This window comes from Oncorhynchus tshawytscha, linkage group LG27 (genome assembly GCF_018296145.1).
Source record: "Oncorhynchus tshawytscha isolate Ot180627B linkage group LG27, Otsh_v2.0, whole genome shotgun sequence".
Classification (NCBI taxonomy): domain Eukaryota; kingdom Metazoa; phylum Chordata; class Actinopteri; order Salmoniformes; family Salmonidae; genus Oncorhynchus; species Oncorhynchus tshawytscha.
Genome location: NC_056455.1, coordinates 19,584,551 through 19,606,380, shown reverse-complemented (window position 1 = coordinate 19,606,380; position 21,830 = coordinate 19,584,551). Strand labels below are relative to the sequence as shown.

Genomic DNA, 21,830 nt, shown 5'->3' with positions numbered 1-21,830 from the left:
ATGTATACTTTATTAAAGACCAAGTTTATTTGCCAAATGCTTAAATAGCAGGGACATAACACCCTCCACTATAGAAAACATCAAAAATGTGTCAAATGATCAGCAGTACAAATCTGTAAAGCCATTCTCATTTAGTCATTTATACAAAGAAACCAACATGGGGAGAGATAATAACTCAAACGGACAAACACAATCAAAAACGTTTCCCCTGCAAGCAATGGACTCACACCTCCGACGGAGCCACTGACAAGACTTGGCCAAATAAATCAAACTACAAATCAAAGTAATTCCACACAATACAAAAAAAGCAATATTTACAAATACCATACAACATGTCTGTCGTATCCCCATTGGAAACACCTTTCCCCAAATCCCTTTCCAAATCCAGTATCCCACCCTCCATAACATTTCCCACATTCCCTTCACCAAATCATATATAGCCCACCATGCTGGTGTTATTCAGTCAACAATTATGAGATTTAGAAATGGACTAACTCAGTCCCATTTAAAATTGGGGCCATTGTTAACCAATTGTACTGCCCTGGAAACAAGCTAAACTTATGACATAACCAGTCCAGTGGGTCGTCTAACGCATCTGTCCTTGTGCTGGTAACCAACAGGACCACACATGACTCAGCTTCAATCATTTTGAGAAAAGGGCATTTTAAAAAATCTACATCAAGGTGTTTGTGTGGTAATGGGATGAGAAGTGCCTCCTATACCATGCAGGCACATACATCCTTCACAGATTGCAGTCGGTTCTGTACCCTTCTCCCCTAAGTGCAAACTCGTTCACTGCCCCCTCAAGGATTTAAAAGCATGTGACTGGTCTAAGAAACATTTTTAGGAACACAGTCTAGCCCATTCTCTCACCAAGCAAATGTTTTTTAATCCTTGGGCAGTGGAGAAGTACACACATGGAGAAGGGTAGATAATTGAAGCCACAGTCAACACAGGATGCAGACAGCACACACCAATGCAGTCGCTCTCACACAAACACATGAAGGGGCTGAACAGTTGACTGTTGACCACAGTAAGCATGGGACAGGCTTACATTAAGTGCAAAGATTTTTTGGGATACTTCGACTAAAAGAATATCAGGGTTGGGGTCAATTGTATTTTATTTAAAATAACTAAATGGATCCATTTCAATCTATCCCTGATTTCAAATGGAACTGACCACAGCCCTCGACATTATTACAACAAATTCATTAAATCAGCTTTAGATCAAATAGAAGTGTAAAACAGTGGTTCAAGGAAGAAATCAAAACCAATATTAAATTGTACAACATAGTCTGTTTGTTATCTGCAGTCCGGGCAAAAATAACTACTCTGTAAGAGTGGCAAGCAAAAACTCTTAATCGATAAACGATATATTCCTTTGATACCACTAAGAAACATTCATTATTTATTCTGTTCAACAGGCTAGTGGATGAACAAATCTAAACTGAAAAATCAACATGAGAACCAACATGAGTCAAACAGAATTGTCTTGGACTTGCTCCACAAAGACCCTTGAAATTGTCCCCCAAAAAAGCTTGGACGCATTTCTATGTAGCATAAATAAATAGACTGTCAGTCACCTTTGAACTTGACCACCTGTCAAAGACAGGCTAAAGCCATTTTTCTAAATGCATCCAAATCTAACTAAAACTGTGGATGAATACATCTCCTCTAAATTTCCAGCAACAACAAGAGACATTCATAATGGCTTAATTTTTCCTGAAGATACCACCTCGTTAAGAACCTAATAATTAAAACATACACATTGAGAGCAGGAAGAAAGTTGAGAGGCGCTGAAGAACAAAAGACTAAAGGAAACATTCTCAAGAGTGCAATTATTTGGTCCCCTGCACCCCCCACCCCAAAATAATCCCACAGACAAATAGGTTCTTTGGCTCTCGGAGGCCTGTTCACAACTCCCCGCTCCCCCCTTCACAACCGTGGTCTCTTGCATCTGACAGACACTGACAAAACAGGGTGGGGCCAAAATCAAGTCACACCAAAAAAAGCTAATAGAAACCTATTAGTCACAGAATATAGAAAGGAAGCCAAATGTCCCCACCTGAACCCAGCGCTGTGTGGGCTGAGCAGGGGAGCAGGTCAAGGCAGGGTTGGAGGAATAACAGATGAAGGACATGTGGTGGTGTTAGGGTCTTCACCCTCCTTGTACAGAACAGCAATGAAGAAACACAGAAGAGAGAAAGCGAGTGAGAAATGGACATGGTGGGGCAGGGGCTCCCTCTGGTGGTGGGTTGTGAGGAGAGCAGGGCCAGCATAGTAGCAGCGCTCCCTGAACTCTTGGCTCAGCGCTGCTCAGTCTCTCTTGGGTCACCATAGACCAGTTTCAGTCTGAATCAGAGTCCGATGTCTCCACTGAGCTCGAATCACTGCTGCTACTCCCCTCCGACTTGTTCTCTTTATCATCCGCCTCATCATCATCATCATCATCGTTGTCTTCCTCATTCTGCAAGAAGAGGTGTCGCACAACAAGAACATTAGCCTCATGTCATGTCAGTCAAGGGCACCATTATAATTTGCAACAGCAGTGATGAATTTCACACAAGTCTGAAAACTAACATCATCATCTTCCTCCTCACTGTCCTCGGCACTGGACGAATCGTTATCTGATGAGGCAGCCTCCTTCTCTAACTCCTCGTCATCATCATCCTCATCCTCTGTGTCCTGGGGGAAGATTGATTGTCAGAGATGAATGATGTTTTGACTTAGAGCAGAGTAGTAAAAGTAGAGTGGTAATGATAAATTGAACAGAGCTGGGACTTACAGACTTCTTGGTTACCTTGGCCTTAACTTTGGCTGCAGTGCCTCCTGGTTTCACTGGGGTTTTTCTTTTCTGAGGAAGACAATAGGAGATTAAGATTAACACTCAGTTTGTTTACATGTTAATTTGCCAGCAACTACAGGGAGAGTTTGTGGTAACACTCATTCTAAGGCATAATAGAATAGCACGGATGACTTACTTGTGAGTTGTACTCCTTGTACACATTTCTTTCTTGTGAGGACAAGCTCTGTGAAAGCAGGGACATTTAAATTTGTCAGGTCATTACAGGCACACAATTTCTAGGATGTTCAATGCACTTAGTGTCTGCAACAAATCAAAGATGGCGTACCGCCAGCCACCGCTCCAGCTCTACTTTGTACAGCTTCTGTTTCTCCTCAGCTATCTTTTTGTAGCGGTCCTTCTCCTTCTGGGGCTGCCTCTGCCAGCGGCCCCCGATCTCCCCCATGCGCTCCTTCATAGGGAGGTGGTTCAGCTCTCCGTTGGACAGCATCTCCTGAGAGAACTTCTGGTAGCCATTCCTGAAAGGTACGTTTACAAATCCTAGATGAATATAGTTATAGAAGAACACAGTAAAGTAAGTTTATCAAAAACACAGACAGAAGCACTCCATCAGAAATACACTCACGATGGGGGTTTCTTGGGTTCACCGTCAAATTTCATCTTCTTCCCTGAGGCAATGATTGTTGCAGGAGAGCGCATCTCACTCAGCTCCCTCTGTCAGCAAAAAGAGTGCCAGTAAGTCTCAATGGACACTTACATTTCTGGGGCCTCTGCCTTTGACACATTGGATTCCACTTACCTCGTATCGTTTCTGGTCCTCAGCTGCCTTCTTGATCCACATGATCTTCTCCTTCTTCTCCATGGTGTTCCAAGTGGCTTCCATGGCTTTCTGGGCTTTTGGCCGGTCGTTCTGTAAAGCACAGGAGGAATGAGGTAGATAGTCAGGACAAGGGGAGAAGCAGTTGACATGCTTTAAAAGGCAGTCCTGATCCAAGGCCATAGTTGTGTCACACACCTTGAACCTGGCCAGGTAGTCTCCTATGACACTCTGCTGCCAGATGTCCTGTGCAGTCTTGGGGGTGTCTGGCAGCCGGCTGCGCTCCTCTTGTCCCTTCTTCACAGACTCTGCCTTCAGGACCGTCTCAAGACGCTTGTACTTCTCCTACAGGGGAAGACAACGTCAGTTATTTAGTTAACAATCACAGGTAGAGGCTGAAACCAGAAATCCCCTTTCATCGACACAAGCCGATGCCATATAATTGATGCGGTCATGCATCGTACTGCATTTTATTCTATACCATAGATATTTATATACTGCATCTTACTGCTCAGAACCCTCCCTCAGCTGCACTATGGTAGTGTGTATTAAACTGGGGTGTGTACCTTCTTCTTATCTGAGAGCTCGTTCCACATGCGTGCCAGCAGCCTGGTGAGCTCACTGTCAGACAGGTCTGGTCGCTCTTGCTGCAGCTTGGGTCGTTTCTCTTCAGAGAAGATGAACATGGCCGAGATGGGCCTTTTGGGCTTCTCTGGGCTAGGCTGCAATTTAAGCGATGGGAGCTTTTTTCAATTCAATACAACTTTATTGATCCCCTCTGAAATCATGCATACTACAGTCAATATCTATTTTGTCTGAGATTGATAAAATTACAGTCAACTCCATTTCATACTTCCTTATGATTGTTATTGTGAAATATGTGGAGCTGATGAGGTGAGTGATACTGACGCATTGTGGTACTTACCTTTGCTCTGCTCTTCTTTTTGCTGCCCCCGCTGCCCTTCTTAAAGCCAATCATCTTCTGCTCCCCCAGCACACGCTGCTGCTCCTCCTCTGATATACTCTGTAGACAGACACTGAGTAAATAACATACATACTGCCTCTGCTCTCATTCACTAGATACAGTTGAAGTTGGATGTTTACATACACCTTAGCCAAATACATTTAAACTCAGTTTTCCACAATTCCTGACATTTAATCCCAGTAAAAATTCCGTTTTAGGTCAGTTAGGATCAACACGTTATTTTAAGAATGTGAAATGTCAGAATAATAGTAGAGAGAATGATTTATTTCATATTTTATTTCTTTCATTACATTCCAAGTGGGTCAGAAGTTTACATACACTCAATTAGTATTTGGTAGCATTGCCTTTAAAATATTTAACTTCGGTCAAATGTTTTGGATAGCCTTCCACAAGGTTCCCACAATAAGTTGGGTGAATTTTGGCCCATTCCTCCTGACAGAGCTGGTGTAACTGAATCAGGTTTGCAGGCCTCCTTGCTCACACACGCTATTTCAGTTCTGCCCACAACTTTTCTATAGGAGGTCAGGGCTTTGTGATGGCCACTCCATTACCTTGACTTTGTTGTCCTTAAGCCATTTTGCCACAACTTTGGAAGCATGCTTGGTATCATTGATTTGGAAGACCCATTTGCGACCAAGTTTTAACTTCCTGACTGATGTCTTGAGATGCTGCTTCAATATATCCACATAATTTTCCAGCCTCATGATTCCATCTATTTTGTGAAGTGCAACAGTCCCTCCTGCAGCAAAGCACCCCCACAACATCATGCTGCCACCCCCGTGCTTCACGGTTGGGATCGTGTTTTTCGGGCTTGCAAGCCTCCTCCTGTTTCTTCCAAACATAACGATGGTCATTGTAGCCAAACAGTTATATTTTTGTTTCATCAGACCAGCGGACATTTCTCCAAAAAGTACGATCTTTGTCCCCATGTGCAGTTGCAAACCGTAGTCTGGCTTTGTTATGGTGGATTTGGAGTAGTGGCTTCTTCCTTGCGGAGCAGCCTTTCAGGTTATGTCAATATAGGACTCGTTTTACTGTGGATATACATACATTTGTACCGGTATCCTCCAGCATCTTCACACGGTCCTTTGCTGTTGTTCCGGAATTGATTTGCACTTTTCGCACCAAAGTACGTTCATCTCTAGGAGACAGAACGAGTCTCCTTCCTGAGCGGTTTGATGGCTGCGTGGTCCCTTGGTGTTTATACTTGCGTACTATTGTTTGTACAGATGAATGTGGTACCTTCAGGCATTTGGAAATTGCTCCGAAGGATGAACCAGACTTGTGGAGGTCTACACATTTTTTTCTGAGGTCTTGGCTGATTTCTTTTGATTCTCCCATGATGTCAAGCAAAGAGGCACTGAGTTTGAAGGTAGGCCTTGAAATACATCCACAGGTACAACTTCCAATTGACTCAAATGATGTCAAATAGCCTATCAGAAGCTTCTAAAGCCATGAATTCTCCAAGCGGTTTAAAGTCAGTGTATGTAAATTTCTGAACCACTGGAATTGTGATAGTGAATTTATAAGTGAAATAATCTGTCTGTAAACAATTGTTGGAAAAATTACTTGTGTCCTGCGCAAAGTCGATGTCCTAACCGACTTGCCAAAACTATAGTTTGTAAACAAGAAATTTGTGGAGTGGTTGAAAACAAGTTAATGACTCCAACCTAATAACCTGACTACACCGCAAGCGTTGCAAAATAAATGTAGAAATCTATGTTATTTAATTATTGCGCGTCAACGAGCGTTTCCGTTGCCAAGGGCTAAAATATAAGTCCTTTCTATTTCTGACGCAGATCACGCTGCAAGTCCTACATCTCCTCATTTAAAAAAATATATATACAGTGGGGAGAACAAGTATTTGATAACCTGCAAAATCGTCAGTGTTTCCTACTTACAAAGCATGTAGAGGTCTGTCATTTTTAGCATAGGTACACTTCAACTGTGAGAGACGGAATCTAACAAAAATCCAGAAGATCACATTGTATGATTTAAGTAATTAATTTGCATTTTATTGCATGACATAAGTATTTGATACATCAGAAAAGCAGAACTTAATATTTGGTACAGAAACCTTTGTTTGCAATTACAGAGATCATACATTTCCTGCAGTTCTTGACCAGGTTTGCACACACTGCAGCAGGGATTTTGGCCCACTCCTCCATACAGACCTTCTCCAGATCCTTCTGGTTTTGGGGCTGTCGATGGGCAATACGGACTTTTAGCTCCCTCCAAAGATGTTCTATTGGGTTCAGGTCTGGAGACTGGCTAGGCCACTCCAGGACCTTGAGATGCTTCTTTTGAGCCACTCCTTAGTTGCCCTGGCTGTGTGTTTTGGGTCGTTGTCATGCTGGAAGACCCAGCCACAACCCATCTTCAATGCTCTTACTGAGGGAAGGAGGTTGTTGGCCAAGATCTCGTGATACATGGCCCCATCCATCCTCCCCTCAATACGGTGCAGTCATCCTGTCCCCTTTGCAGAAAAGCATCCCCAAAGAATGATGTTTCCACCTCCATGCTTCACGGTTGGGATGGTGTTCTTGGGGTTGTAACTCATCCTTCTTTTTCCTCCAAACACAGTGGAGTTTAGACCAAAAGCTCTATTTCTGTCTCATCAGACCACATGACCTTCTCCCATTCCTCCTCTGGATCATCCAGATGGTCATTGGCAAACTTCAGACGGGCCTGGACATGCGCTGGCTTGAGCAGGGGGACCTTGCGTGCGCTGCAGGATTTTAATCCATGACGGCGTAGTGTGTTACGAATGGTTTTCTTTGAGACTGTGGTCCCAGCTCTCTTCAGGTCATTGACCAGGTCCTGCCGTGTAGTTCTGGGCTGATCCCTCACCTTCCTCATGATCATTGATGCCCCACAATGTGAGATCTTGCATGGAGCCCCAGACCGAGGGTGATTGACCGTCATCTTGAACTTCTTCCATTTTCTAATAATTGCGCCAACAGTTGTTGCCTTCTCACCAAGCTGCTTGCCTATTGTCCTGTAGCCCATCCCAGCCTTGTGCAGGTCTACAATTTTATCCCTGATGTCCTTACACAGCTCTCTAGTCTTGGCCATTGTGGAGAGGTTGGAGTCTGTTTGATTGAGTGTGTGGACAGGTGTCTTTTATACAGGTAACGAGTTCAAAGGTGCAGTTAATACAGGTAATGAGTGGAGAACAGGAGGGCTTCTTAAAGAAAAACTAACAGGTCTGTGAGAGCCGGAATTCTTACTGGTTGGTAGGTGATCAAATACTTATGTCATGCAATAAAATGCAAATGAATTACTTAAAAATCATAGAATGTGATTTTCTTGATTTTTGTTTTAGATTCCGTCTCTCACAGTTCAAGTGTACCTATGATAAAAATGACAGACCTCTACATGCTTTGTAAGTGGGAAAACCTGCAAAATCGGCTGTGTATCAAATACTTGTTCTCCCCACTGTATATATTGTACCAGGTAAATTGACTGAGAACACATTCTCATTTACAGCAACGACCTGGGGAATAGTTACAGGGAGAGGAGAGGGATAAATGAGCCAATTGTAAGCTGGGGATGATTAGGTGACCATGATGGTATGAGGGACAGCTTGGGAATTTAGCCAGGACACCAGGGTTAACACCCCTACTCTTACGATAAGTGCCATGGGATCTTTAATGACCTCAGAGTCAGGACACCCGTTTAACATCCCATCCAAAAGACGGCACCCTACACAGAGCAGTGTCCCCAATCACTGCCCAGGGGCATAATATTTTTTAGACCAGAGGAAAGAGTGCCTCCTACTGGCCCTCCAACACCACTTCCAGCAGCATCTGGTCTCCCATCCAGGGACCAACCAGGACCAAACCTGCTTAGCTTCAGAAGCAAGCCAGCAGTGGGATGCAGGGTGGAATGCTGCTGGCTTATAGAAGCAGGTTGCTGGCTTATAGAAGCAGAACATGCCATCTCCTCATTGGTTATACCCACGTGGGTGATTGAAAGACGAACTGTGTTGCCGGTCGCCGTGGTAATACGATAATTTAGATGCCAATCACCATATAAGTTCAAAGATGAAAAAGCCTGAAAGGAGGAGAGATGACTAGAAACGATTCAGTTGACCGTTTTATGTGTGGATTAATTGTCAGAGTGGAGGACCTTGTGCATTTATGGTAAAATAACTCAATGTTTATATCCCAGGACAAATTAGCTAGCAACAGCAAGCTAACTAAATGGGACAAATTAGCTAGCAAGTGCAAGCTAGTTAAATTTGCCATACATGTTTAATGTTTTATGCTTTTCGACTTGTCCCCAAATTAATGTAATTGGTTCAGAGTTTGTTTTGATATTTTGTCGTGATCACGTTTGGTGTGGGGGACAAAATAAATGTATGCACGATGGCACACACGCACAGCCGGTTTGGGTTCTGTGTGTCAGTGTATGTAAACTTCCAACTTCAACTGTATATAGACACAAACATACATGTAGAAAAACAAACTTACACAAAGAAACCGGTTCATCTCGACTTCGTATTCTTTCTTTCTCTGAAAAACAGAATTGTGAAAAGTTGAGCACTTAGGACTTCAGACAGTATGTCCAAAAAGTCAACATTGGAGTGAACAGTCCACCTGCTAGTGAAGTACAGACCTGCTCGCAGCGTTTCTGGTAGCCGTCCTTCTCGTTCTGTTTCAGCAGCTTCCACTGCTGGCTGCACATGACCATGCGCTCTGTACTGGGCACGTCCTTCATACTAGACATCAACTCAGCACAGAACATGGAGTAACCATTCCTAAAACACACACAGAATACACAACACGGTCACAACCCTTGTCACCATGTCCAGTTAACAGTGTGATCACCCAGTGGTAAGATTAAAAGTGTGCTGGTGTGGATTAGTACTCACGGGGGTGGTTTGTCTGGCCTGCCATCAGATTTGTCCTTCAGATGTCTCTCAGCCTTGGTGAGGGTGGACTTGACGATGTCCTCGTTGCTCATGTTGAGCTCTGGGTGAGTCTCAATGAAGCCCTTCATCACCTCCTGTGGAAAACAAACAGGGTAAAAAAAATCAATTAACCCTCTTGGAAATAGCCAAGACAGGCAGTAAATTTGGCCATCTTCAGAGTCTTGTGCCTCATATTTGAGGATGCTCCCACCTCATATGCTTTGTGCATCTCCAGGGACTTGGCAATCCACTTGAGTCTCTTTTTGTCTGACAGCTGTGTCCACTGCTTCCCAAGACTGTCTTTAATGTCTTTGGTGGTCGCCTAGTAACAGATATTATAGTTTCTAGAACATATATGTTGCTTCAAGATGGACATAGTTAAACTTTAGCATGTTAGCATTGAGTGTCAACATTGTGTTTTGAAGGTGCTAACAAATGGTCCTGAAAAGCGTAACTCACATCTGCGTGTGTTTTGAGGAAGGCCTTCTTCTCGTGACTGTACCATAGCTGCTGAGGCGTCCTGGGTTTCTCTGGCACATTAGAACCTTTCTTTGCCATGCTCTCCACCAGGTCGGGATGGTCCTCCCTATAGTCACACAGAAACCCAATGACTACTGTGAGAGAGAGAGACAGCTGCATGTGAGCTCTCACATGTTTCAACATGTTTTTTTTTACAAAAGAATAGACTTGAAGTTAGATAAACTTAGATTTTTCAGCAGGGACTAATGCAGGATGCTACCCTCCACAGCATTGTCTTCGAACCTAAAACCTAATTTTGACCAAAATTAACCGGAGAGATTAATGCTACCAAGGTTTCCTTTTTCCAAGCTATACGGAGGGTGCTCTAGCAAACAAACAGTAGAGACCTGAGGATACCGTCCAACCTGGAACTGAGTAGTGTTTGTTCTGATGCTATTTTGAAAGCCAAGAAGAAAAAAAAAGAAAACAATGATATTTTACTTTATGGGGACTGAATGCTGAGTTAAGGCTGCCAGGCTTGCAAGGACAGACCAAATACAACTTTAATTAGCACTGAGGTGTAAAGTAAAGGGTGTCGAGGCCTTTGGGCCCAACAAGTGGCAGGAATCTTTGAAGCGCCCTTTGAAGCCCCCTCCTGCTGTTCAAAGACCATTCACTGGCATTTTCTACAAGAAATCTGCCTCGAGAAATAGAAGCTTCTCCCAAATGGGTGACACCTACCCCCGTTTGCCTGCTGCAATGCGGGTTAAATTCCACCTGGCGATCTGTTCACCGTCCGCCCTGGCCTGTCTCCCCCTGTCTGGTACAGGTACCCCCACCACACTCCCCTCTCTCCTGAGATTTCGCTCGCCTCCAGCACACACGCACTGTTGGGGCGAGTGACTCTGAACTTACAATGGCTTATTTTTTTTCTTGTGCATTTTCTATTTGCCTCATGACTCCTGCATGCTTTGTTGACTACAAACTTTCTTTACCAAACCGTGGGACAGACTGTTTGTTCCCACACTCGGGACTCTGACTATTGGTTACACTGACTTTTGACCTTCCACCCTATTCTAACCACCTCTCGCCGGCTTTGCATTCATGTTACCTGATGAAATTGCTGTACAATAGGATCTTGTTGCCATCTGATGCACATTCAGATGTCATAAATCAGCACTGCAGAGCTCTCCCTGTCCTCTGCCGTGCCTTGATTGTATTACTGTTGATGACATCTGGAAATCTGCATGTACACCCTGGCCCATCTACTGTTGCTAGCCCCAATTCTGACTTGTGCCCTGCTTCACTGATTCTGCTCTCGTAAAAGCCTGGGTTTTCAGCACATTAACACTAGAAGCTTATTACCTAAAATGTATCAATTGAAAGTGTGGGTTCACAGCTCCAGATGTGTTGGTCATTACTGAGACGTGGTTAAGGAAGAGCGTTTTGAATACTGGATGTTAACCTTTCTGCTTATAACCTTTTTTGGCAATACAGATCTTCCAAAGGTGGGGGAGTGGCAATCTTTACCAAGGATCACCTTCAGTGCTTGGTTGTCTCCACCAAGTCTGTCTCCGAACAATTTGATTTGCTGGTTAAGCATTACAACTTTCAAATGGCTTTTTGTTGACTGTTGCTGGGTGCTATCGTCCTCCCATCAGCACCGGCCTGTACCCTAACTGCCCTAAGACATGCTTAAACCACCTGACCATGTCCTAAAGCAATGGGACTCCCTAAATTTTTCTCAGATTATTACCAATCCCACAAGGTATGACTCCAAACACCCAGAAAAGGCTACTCTCCTCAATGTTATCCTCACAAATGTTTTCTGTAATGACCTTAATGAACAATGTTTTACAGCCTGTGTTCGTAATGGCTGGTCAGTGAAACGACCTGTCCTGATGTGTCATAGACGCTAGCTAAAAAACTTTAAATGAGCAAGTCTTCCTTCATGAACTGGCCTCTAAAATGGTATATAATCAGCTTGATCCCCTGTCGAAGATGCTTGGACCTTCTTTTTTTGATATTTTCAGTGGTATTGTTAACAAACATGCACACAAAGAAAATGAGAATTAAAAACAGGTTAAGCCCCTGGTCCAACCGTGATCTTGCAGTTAATCCACCTCAAGAATTGCATAAGGCGAAAGGCTCGGCACACGCATACTCAGGCCGATAGCCTGAGTGCACTTATTTCTCATTTGTCTGAACGAGAGCCTATCTGGAAGGCCAAAGTTAGTTACTTTAAGGAGCAGTTCTCTCTCTATGGGTCTAACCCCAAGAAGCTCTGGACATGGAGAATAAACCCTCCTCCTCACAGCTGCCCATGTCCCTTAATGTTGATGATGTGGTTGTTACTGACAAGAAGCACATGAATGAGCTCTTTAATCACCACTTCATTAAGTCAGGATTCCTATGACTCAGCCATGCCTCACTGCCCATCCAACATTTCCTCATCTCCCACCCCTTCTAATGTGACAATCTCTGATGCTTCTCCCTCTTTTCCCTCTGCCCCACTACAAAGTTTCTCCATGTAAGCAGTCACGGAGTCCGAGGTGCTAAAGGAGGTCCTTAAACTTGACCCCAAAAAAACATCTGGGTCAGATGGTTTCGACCCTTTCTTCTTTAAGGCTGCTGCCCCTATCCATCGCCAAGCCAGTCTCTCCTTTCTGGAGAGGTACCCATTGCTTGGAAGGCAGCCACAGTTCATCCTTTATTTTGAGGGGCAGATCAATCTGATCCGAACTGTTATAGGCCTATTTCTATCTTGCCCTGTTTATCAAAAGTGTTGGAAAAACTATAATAATCAACTGACTAGCTTTCTTAATGTCTATAGTATTCTCTCAGGTATGCAATCTGGTTTCAGCTCAGGTTATGGATGTGTCATTGCAACCTTAAAAAGGTCCTCAATGATGTCACCATTGCCCTTGATTCTAAGCAATGTTGTGCTGCTATTTTTATTGACTTGGCCAAAGCTTTGATACGGTAGACCATTCCATTCTTGTGGGCTGGCTAAGTAGTATTGGTGTCTCTGAGGGGTCTTTGGCCTGGTTTGCTAACTTCCTCTCTCAAAGAGTGCAGTGTATAAAAGTTTTAAATCTGCTCTCTCAGCCACTGACTGTCACCAAGGGAGTACCCCAAGGCTCGATCCTAGGCCCCACGCTCTTCTCAATTTACATCAACAACATAGCTCAGGCAGTAAGAAGCTCGCTCATCCATTTATATGCAGATGATAGTCTTATACTCAGCTGGCCTCTCCCCAGATGTTGTGTTAAATGCTCTACAACAAAGCCTTTAGTTTCCAACAAGCTCTCTAGAAGTCGAACGATTATGATTTTTCAACGCCGATACCGATTATTGGAGGACCAAAAAAGGCCGATGCCAATTATTGGAGGACCAAAAAAAGCCGATAGCGATTAAATCGGCCGAGATATATATATACACACACACAGTGGGGAGAACAATTATTTGATAACCTGCAAAACCGGCAGTGTTTCCCACTTACAAAGCATGTAGAGGTCTGTAATTTTTATCATAGGTACACTTGAACTGTGAGAGACGGAATCGAAGGCAAAAACCCCAAAATCACATCGTATGATTTTTAAGTAATTAATTTGCATTTTATTGCATGACATAAGTATTTGATCACCTACCAACCAGTAAGAATTCCGGCTCTCACAGAAATGGAAGGAGCTCTCACTGTTCTCCACTCATTACCTGTATTAACTGCACCTGTTTGAACTCATTACCTGTATAAAAGACACCTGTCCACACACTCAATCAAACAGACTGCAGCCAACAATGGCCAAGACCATTGTGTAAGGACATCAGGGATAAAATTGTGGACCTGCACAAGGCTGGGATGAGCTACAGGACAATAGGCAAGCAGCTTGGTGAGAAGGCAACAACTGTTGGCACAGTTATTAGAAAATGGAAGAAGTTCAAGATGACGGTCAATCACCCTCGGCCTGGGGCTCCATGCAAGATCTCACCTCGTGGGGCATCAATGATCATGAGGAAGGTGAGGGATCAGCCCAGAACTACACGGTAGGACCTAGTCAATGATCTGAAGAGAGCTGGGACCACAGTCTCAAAGAAAACCATTCGTAAGACTCTACGCAGTCATGAATTAAAATCCTGCAGCACACGCAAGGTCCCCCTGCTCAAGCCAGCGCATGTCCAGGCCCATCTGAAGTTTGCCAATGACCATCTGGATGATCCAGAGGAGGAATGGGAGAAGGTCATGTGGTCTGATGAGACACTAGAGCTTTTTGGTCTAAACTCCGCTTGTTTGGAGGAAGAAGAAGGATGAGTACAACACCAAGAACGCCATCCCAACCGTGAAGCACGTGGTGGAAACATCATTATTTGGGCATGCTTTTTTGCAAAGATGACAGGACGACTGCACCGTATTGAGGGGAGGATGGATGGGGCCATGTATTGCGAGATCTTGGCCAACAACCTCTTTACCCCAGTAAGAGCATTGAAGATGGTTCGTGGCTGGGTCTTCCAGCATGACAACGACCCAAACACACAGCCAGGGCAACTAAGGAGTGGCTCCTTAAGAAGCATCTAGCCAGTCTCCAGACCTGAACCCAATAGAGAAATCTTTGGAGGGAGCTGAAAGTCTGTATTGCCCAGCGACAGCCCCAAACCTGAAGGATCTGGAGAAGGGGGTCAAAATCCCTGCTGCAGTGTGTGCAAACCTGGTCAAGAACTACAGGAAACGTATGATCTCTGTAATTGCAAACAAAGGTTTCTGTACCAAATATTAAGTTCTGCTTTTCTGATGTATCAAATACTTATGTCATGCAATAAAATGCTAATTAATTACTTAAATCATACAATGTGATCTTCTGGATTTTTGTTTTAGATTCCGTCTCTCACAGTTGAAGTGGTACCTATGATAAAAAAAGCTTTGACCTCTACATGCTTTGTAAGTAGGAAAACCTGCAAAATCAGCAGTGTATCAAATAATTGTTCTCCCCACTGTGTGCGTATATATATATATATATATATATATATAAAAAAAAATGTAATAATGACCATTACAACAATACTGAATGAACACTTATTTTTAACTTAATACATAAATAAAATCTATTTAGTCTCAAATAAATAATGAAACATGGTCAATTTGGTTTAAATAATGCAAAAAGTGTTGGAGAAGAAAGTAAAAGTGCAATATGTGCCATGTAAAAAAGCTAACGTTTAAGATCCTTGCTCAGAACATATGAAAGCTGGTGGTTCCTTTTAACATGTCTTCAATATTCTCAGGTAAGAAGTTTTAAGTTGTAGTTATTATAGGACTATTTCTCTCTATACCATTTGTATTTCATATACCTTTGACTATTGGATGTTCTAATAGGTACTTTAGTATTGCCAGCCTAATCTCGGGAGTTGATAGGCTTGAAGTCAAAAACAGCGCAATGCTTGAAGCACAGCAAAGAGCTGCTGGCAAATGCAATGAACCTTCTGCTGCCTACCACCACTCAGTCCGACTGATCTATCAAATCATAGACTTAATTTGTAATATAATAACACAGAAATACGAGCCTTAGGTCATTAACATGGTCAAATCCGGAAACTATCATTTAGAAAACAAAATGTCATTTTTTTCCAGTGAAATACGGAACTGTTCCGTATTTTATCAAACGGGTGGCATCCCTAAGTCTAAATATTGCTGTTACATTGCACAACCTTCAGTGTTAAGTCATTATGTACAATTCTGGCAAATTAATGACGGTCTTTGTTAGGAAGAAATGGTCTTCACACAGTTCGCAACGAGCCAGGTGGCCCAAACTGCTGCATATACCCCGACTCTGCTTGCACAGAACGCAAGAGAAGTGACACAATTTCCATAGTTAAAAGAAATTCATGTTAGCGGGAAATATTAACTAAATATGCAGGTTTAAAAATATATACTTGTGTATTGATTTTAAGAAAGGCATTGATGTTTATGGTTAGGTACACATTGGTGCAACGACAGTGCTTTTTTCACGAATGCGCTTGTTAAATCATCCGTTTGGCGAAGTAGGCTGTGATTCAATGATAAATTAACAGGCACCGTATCGATTATATGCAACACAGGACAAGCTAGATAAACTAGTAATATCATCAACCATGTGTAGTTAACTAGTGATTGTTAAGATGTGTTGTTTTTTTTATAAGATAAGTTTAATGCTAGCTAGCACCTTACCTTGGCTCCTTGCTGCACTCATAACAGGTAGTCAGCCTGCCACGCAGTCTCCTCGTGGAGGGCAATGTAATCGGCCAATATCGGTGTCCAAAAATGCATATTACCGATTGTTATGAAAACTTGAAAATCTGCCCTAATTAAATCGGTCGACCTCTACTCTCTACCTTTGTTTTGGAGGTGTTCAGAACAAAGGTCATGTGGTTTGGTAAGAAGAATGCCCCTCTTCCCACAGGTATTATTACTACCTCTAAGGGTTTAGAGCTTGAGGTAGTCACCTCATACGAGTACTTGGGAGTATGGCTAGATGGTACACTGTCCTTATCGCAGCACATATCAAATCTGCAGGCTGGCTTCCTCGATCATAATCGGTATGAGAAGTCACCCCTCTTTCGCACCCAGCTACCAAACTAACCCCTATTCAGAGGACTATGCTAGATCAAGGTAAGGGTGCGCTCGAGCGGCTAGATGTATTTTTTTTATCATTCAGCCATCAGATTTGCCACCAATGCTCCTTATTTAACTAGGCAAGTCAGTTATGAACAAATTCTTATTTACAATGACGGCCTAGGAACAGTGGGTTAACTGCCTTGTTCAGGGGCAGAACGACAGATTTTTACCTTGTCAGCTCGGGGATTCGATCTCGCAACCTTTCGGTTACTAGCCCAACGCTCTAACCACTAGTCTACCTTCCCCCAACACCACTTTCCATTCATTTGTATAGCAGACCCACATGCCGAATTGAGTCGAAGGCTCTTTTGAAATCAACATGGTATGAGAAGACTTTGCCTTTGTTTTGGTTTGTTTGTTTGTCAATTAGGGTGTGCAGGGTGAATACGTGGTCTGTCGTACAATAATAATGGTAAGAAGCTAATTTGACATTTGCTCAGTACATCGTTTTCACTGAGGAAATGTAGGAGTCTGCTGTTAATGATAACGCAGAGGATATTCAAGGTTTCTGTTGATGCATATCCCATGGTAGTTATTGGGGTGAAATTTGTCTCCACTTTTGTGGATTGGGTGATCAGTAGAACACATCACTGCACTCTATACTCCTTTGTAAACTGGTCATCTCTGTATACCCATTGCAAGACCCACTGGTAGATGCTTATTTATAAAACCCTCTTAAGCCTCACTCCCCCTATCTGAGATATCTACTGCAGCCCTCATCCTCCACATACAACACCCATTCTGCCAGTCACATTCTGTTAAAGGTCCCCAAAGAACACACATCCTTGGGTTGCTTCTCTTCTCAGTTCACTGCAACTAGCGACTGGAACGAGCTGCAGCAAACACTTAAACTGGACAGTTTATTCTCAAACTCTTCATTCAAAGACTCAATCATGGACACTCTTACTGACAGTTGTGGCTGCTTTGTGTGATGTATTATTGTCTCTACCTTCATGCCATTCGCACTGTTGTCTGTGCCCAATAATGTTTGTACCATGTTGTTATAATGTTGTGTTGCTGCATGCTGTGTTGTCATATGTTTCTGTTGCTATGTTGTGGTCTTAGGTCTCTCTTTATGTAGTGTTATTTCGTGTCTTTGATGTGTGTTTTGTCCTATATTTATATTTTATTTTTAATCCCAGCAGGAGGCCTTTTGCCTTTTGGTAGGCCGTCATTGTAAATAAGAATTTGTTCTTGACTGACTTTCCTAGTTAAATAAAGGTTAAATAAAAATAAACATACATCAAGCAAATTAAAACACATTCAACACAATGGAGAAATCCCCCCTTCAAATATAGATTTACTCCAGTTGCAGATAACCTAAATTTGAACCTTACCTGAACTTTGACATGCTGTGCCCAAACGTTTCTTTGTCTTTCTGGAAGTCTTCTAGATATTTTTTCTGTTGTCAAAAAAACAAGTCATTCGACCATGAGCAACGTCAGCAAATTACTCAGTTCAAATAAATTGTATCTACCAGGGAGAACATATTTACCACCCCATCCCAAATGTCACTATATCCCTCCCTTTAATTGCATCTCTTCCTTTCCTTCCCACACTCTCCCTGCTTCTGACCTTCTTTTTGTCAGGCAGCCCTCTGTACTTCATGGAGAGGATCTTGGTGAGGTCTAGGTTGCTCATCTCAGGGTGCAGCTTGGCATACTTGGCCCTCTTCTCAATGAAGAAGCGGAAATATGGCGTCAGGGGCTTTTTAGGGAAATCTGGATGCTTCTGTTCAGTGAAAAATAAAAAATAAGAACATTTGAAAAAAATAATACCAAATAGGAGTAAAATTACACACAAAAAGACAGTCAAATCAGTCATCAGATGACTGAATTTGCTAAGAAAATAATGTGTCACCTGTGAAAGTATCAACTGATAGTGTCTATCATAAAAAGAGGATATGCAGCTCACCTTCAGCTTCTTGCCCTTATAAGGGTTCTTGATGAAGTCTTGGGCATCAAAAATCAGCTCTGTTAATGTGCGAAATTTACGGATCTGAACCAAAGACACAGAACAACAACATAAAACACATTGCAAAGGCAAGATGCAGAATGTATATATTGAACTGACAAGAGTTGGAAATCCACTTTTATTCTCAAATATAAATACCCCAGTTCACAGTATAGCATGAAAAGAGACATGGCGTACCACTTTGGAGACCTCGTTCCACTTCTGTTTGCACATCTCTCCTGTGAATGAGTTGAAGGCCACCTTCTCCCAGTCCAGATGGGACTCCGACGTCTTGTACTTGGCCAGGTCCTTTGGGGAAGATTGACTTTCATGGCCTCTAGCAGATTCAGAAGGTCGTCCTGCGTCCACACTATAGCCACACAAGGACACACACATCAGCGTGTCTGTCCTGCAACCATTATCCTGGCTGAAGTTAAAAAAAATCATGAATCTCTCCATTTTGCACAATAATCTGAAGGGGATGGAAGGAAGAAGCTCCATGTTGTGACTATATCTCACCTTGATTGACTACTATGATCTCACGTTGATTGACTATGATCTCACCTTGGTCTTTAGTGGACGTGTCCATTTCTCCATTCATCTGTACTTTCTTTAACCTGCACATAAACAAAACAGATAGCAATAAAACACTATCCCTTTCTTTTAAATGGCTGTGAATAATATACAAGGTGCAGTGAGTCATTGTTAATCTTACCAACAATTTACTCTCACTACTGTGCCAGCAAAAAAAATCTACACAGTATACATAATAGCCAAGTTACCTATGCATACACCTAATGCATGCAAATGTGAGAAAGTAACAGAAAACTACTTTGGCCAATGCTATACCTTGTGATATTAGGAAATAAGTTGAAAAAATAATGCTTGGAGAATAAACACATTTGAAATGGCATAGGTTAGAGGTTAAAAATGTATATCATTCTACTAGTATATCGACTTGCACATTAAAATAAGTGTGTAAAATGTGATACTGAAAACAAGATTTATTGGACAGAGATTATTCGACTGATTTTAATCATTCCAAACATGCTATTAGGTAAGAAATTCCAGCCTTTAAAATCCTGGAAATTAAAATCGACCCCGACATGATGGTTATTAATGTTTATTACACCGCCCCTAAACGTTTACGCTACACGGTGAGACAGGCTATAGCTTGTGACGGTTTCACATCTCAAATAACTCCGCAGAAGGCTACGACTGGTAATGTTCTTTATGTCGATTTGGAAAATAGGCTAGCTTATTCTCCATTAAAGTAGCAACTTATTTTGCTTTCTGTCGACCATGTCTTCTGTCGGTCGGTAATGGAGGATTTTCCCGGAGTGGTGGTGGGGAGGTTCCACAGAAGGAGGAAGCGAACGTTTAGAGGCAGCTGTAGGCAACCAGCTGACTATGGACGGGAGATCTGCTTTCGGTCTCCAACGAAGGGGAATGGTGGCCAGGGAACATTACTACCAAATGAACCACTCGACAAAGCCACACTACCAACATTGAGCTGGAATTGAAACCTGCCTCCGCCTTGAATCTCTATCGGCCGACTCTTGTGAGGGGCCAAAAAGGGATACATATTACGCTTTATAATAAATTAAATTGTTGGGCATAGCCCTCAGAGACCCGTTTCTATGCTTTAATCGTTTTAGTATCGACGCGGGCAACCATAATCAAACCGAAAAAGACTCGGAAAAGCAGGACATTCTTGCGCGAGGCGTAACCGATCTCGGATATGTGAAGTCGACTCTGCAGTCAGCACCCCGCCTGTTGTTTACCCGTTCTTGGTGATATAGTACACAGCCTGAAATTTAAGGGGGATACAATTATCGCTGGTCTAATGATGCGTTTAAAACCGTGGTTGGACATAGTTAGCTAGTGTCCCAATAAATCAACGCAGTTTATGGGAAATTTAAAAGTAATATCCTGGTATGATAAGATGGTTTGGGGGTCCACAAACTCCAACCGAGCCAACGACCGCACTACGTTGGTTCAACGCACTACGCTGGTTCAATGCAAGCTGCTAACTCGCTAGCTAGCTATATTATGTTAACAACCATCAGATTTCCATAATTTACAACTATATGTTAGCCAACACGGTGGCCACCTGCGAAAATAATCAAATGACAATAATATATACATTTTAAGGTTTAAAAATGTTATAGTAGCTAGCTACTGTAAATTTAAAATATGAAAACCACCACCAGACCAGTCAACTTTTATGCTAGCTAGCTAACGCTTGGCTAACTTCAGGGGATTCACCATGGATAATGATTTACGTTTTTATTTTGTATATACATTTACATCAATATTGCAGGTAACGTTAACTAGATAAATGTATTTGTAATTGATCGTCCAAAAGATTACGTATCGGCCTAACGTTACTAGTTTTGCATAAACCCATAGGAAAAAATCCAGTTCCAAACGACTGCGACCCGAACACTGACCTCGTCTCCATGAAAGAGAATCATGTTTAGAAAATCATTCATCTCAGACAGACAAATTTACTGTTGTGTTTCTTGAAAAACAACGATTTAAATGAACAAACTCACCGTGAAACGGTTCTATCCACCCCGACTTTTCTTTCAGCTGTTGTTGAACACGGGGTAAACCAGGTTTTGTAGCCGTGTGGCGAGGATGAGTCTTGAAGACTGAGGCACACGAATGAAGAAAAAGGGAAATAAATGGTAACAATCTTCGCCAATCTTCAGAATTGAAATGAGGATACATAACTACAATCTATCACCATTCACAAGGTTTCAATCCGCGGTTACATTGTATCAAATTTACACCACACAGAATGAAATATTTGTACATCCGAGATTGCAAATGGTTCACTGGCGCGAGGTTGATCCCAGAGCCGCCATGCTACAGGCAAAGCGCGAGTCAGTTAGGATACCGACCGTGACAAGCTCAGATGGCGCACTACATGCTTAGCAAGAAATTGGGTTTAAAGTAAGCCTGTGTGTGCAACTAACCTGCCCCGCACCAGGATCATAGGCAACTATAACAGTACCAAAGACTGGTTTTCGCAGGTTGGCAATGATGGTTGTCAAGCGAGATAGAGGGCGAGCCCACACGGTGAGATATTAAACTGAGATCCATGATGGCTAACCAGAGAGGCGGCTGGTTCTGTCAACAACCGCATGGAGGTCTCGGCGCGGAAATAGTCCATTCTTAGCAGAAAATAAGATACATTGGTGAATTCAATTCCAAATTGACGGTGGTCCATAATCAATGCAAATTATA

The 21,830-nt window shown here is 42.6% G+C and overlaps 1 protein-coding gene and 1 pseudogene across 1 annotated transcript; both read right to left on the bottom strand.

Moving 5' to 3' along the window:
- LOC121841088 overlaps window positions 1–21,198 on the bottom strand; it is a 106,298-nt pseudogene extending 85,100 nt beyond the window's left edge.
- Window positions 6–21,583, bottom strand: LOC112234854 (nucleolar transcription factor 1-like). The gene is given in 23 exon segments (XM_024403159.2): window positions 6–2,467; window positions 2,581–2,685; window positions 2,786–2,854; window positions 2,982–3,029; window positions 3,132–3,321; window positions 3,429–3,517; window positions 3,603–3,713; window positions 3,819–3,965; window positions 4,187–4,342; window positions 4,546–4,644; window positions 9,081–9,122; window positions 9,226–9,367; window positions 9,482–9,615; window positions 9,732–9,842; window positions 9,980–10,106; window positions 17,960–18,024; window positions 18,198–18,353; window positions 18,537–18,620; window positions 18,774–18,889; window positions 18,892–18,945; window positions 19,140–19,192; window positions 21,134–21,232; window positions 21,560–21,583. Coding segments are annotated over 23 exon segments (2,337 nt in total). The 5' UTR covers window positions 21,580–21,583; the 3' UTR covers window positions 6–2,347.
- Window positions 21,584–21,830: the final 247 nt, after the last annotated feature.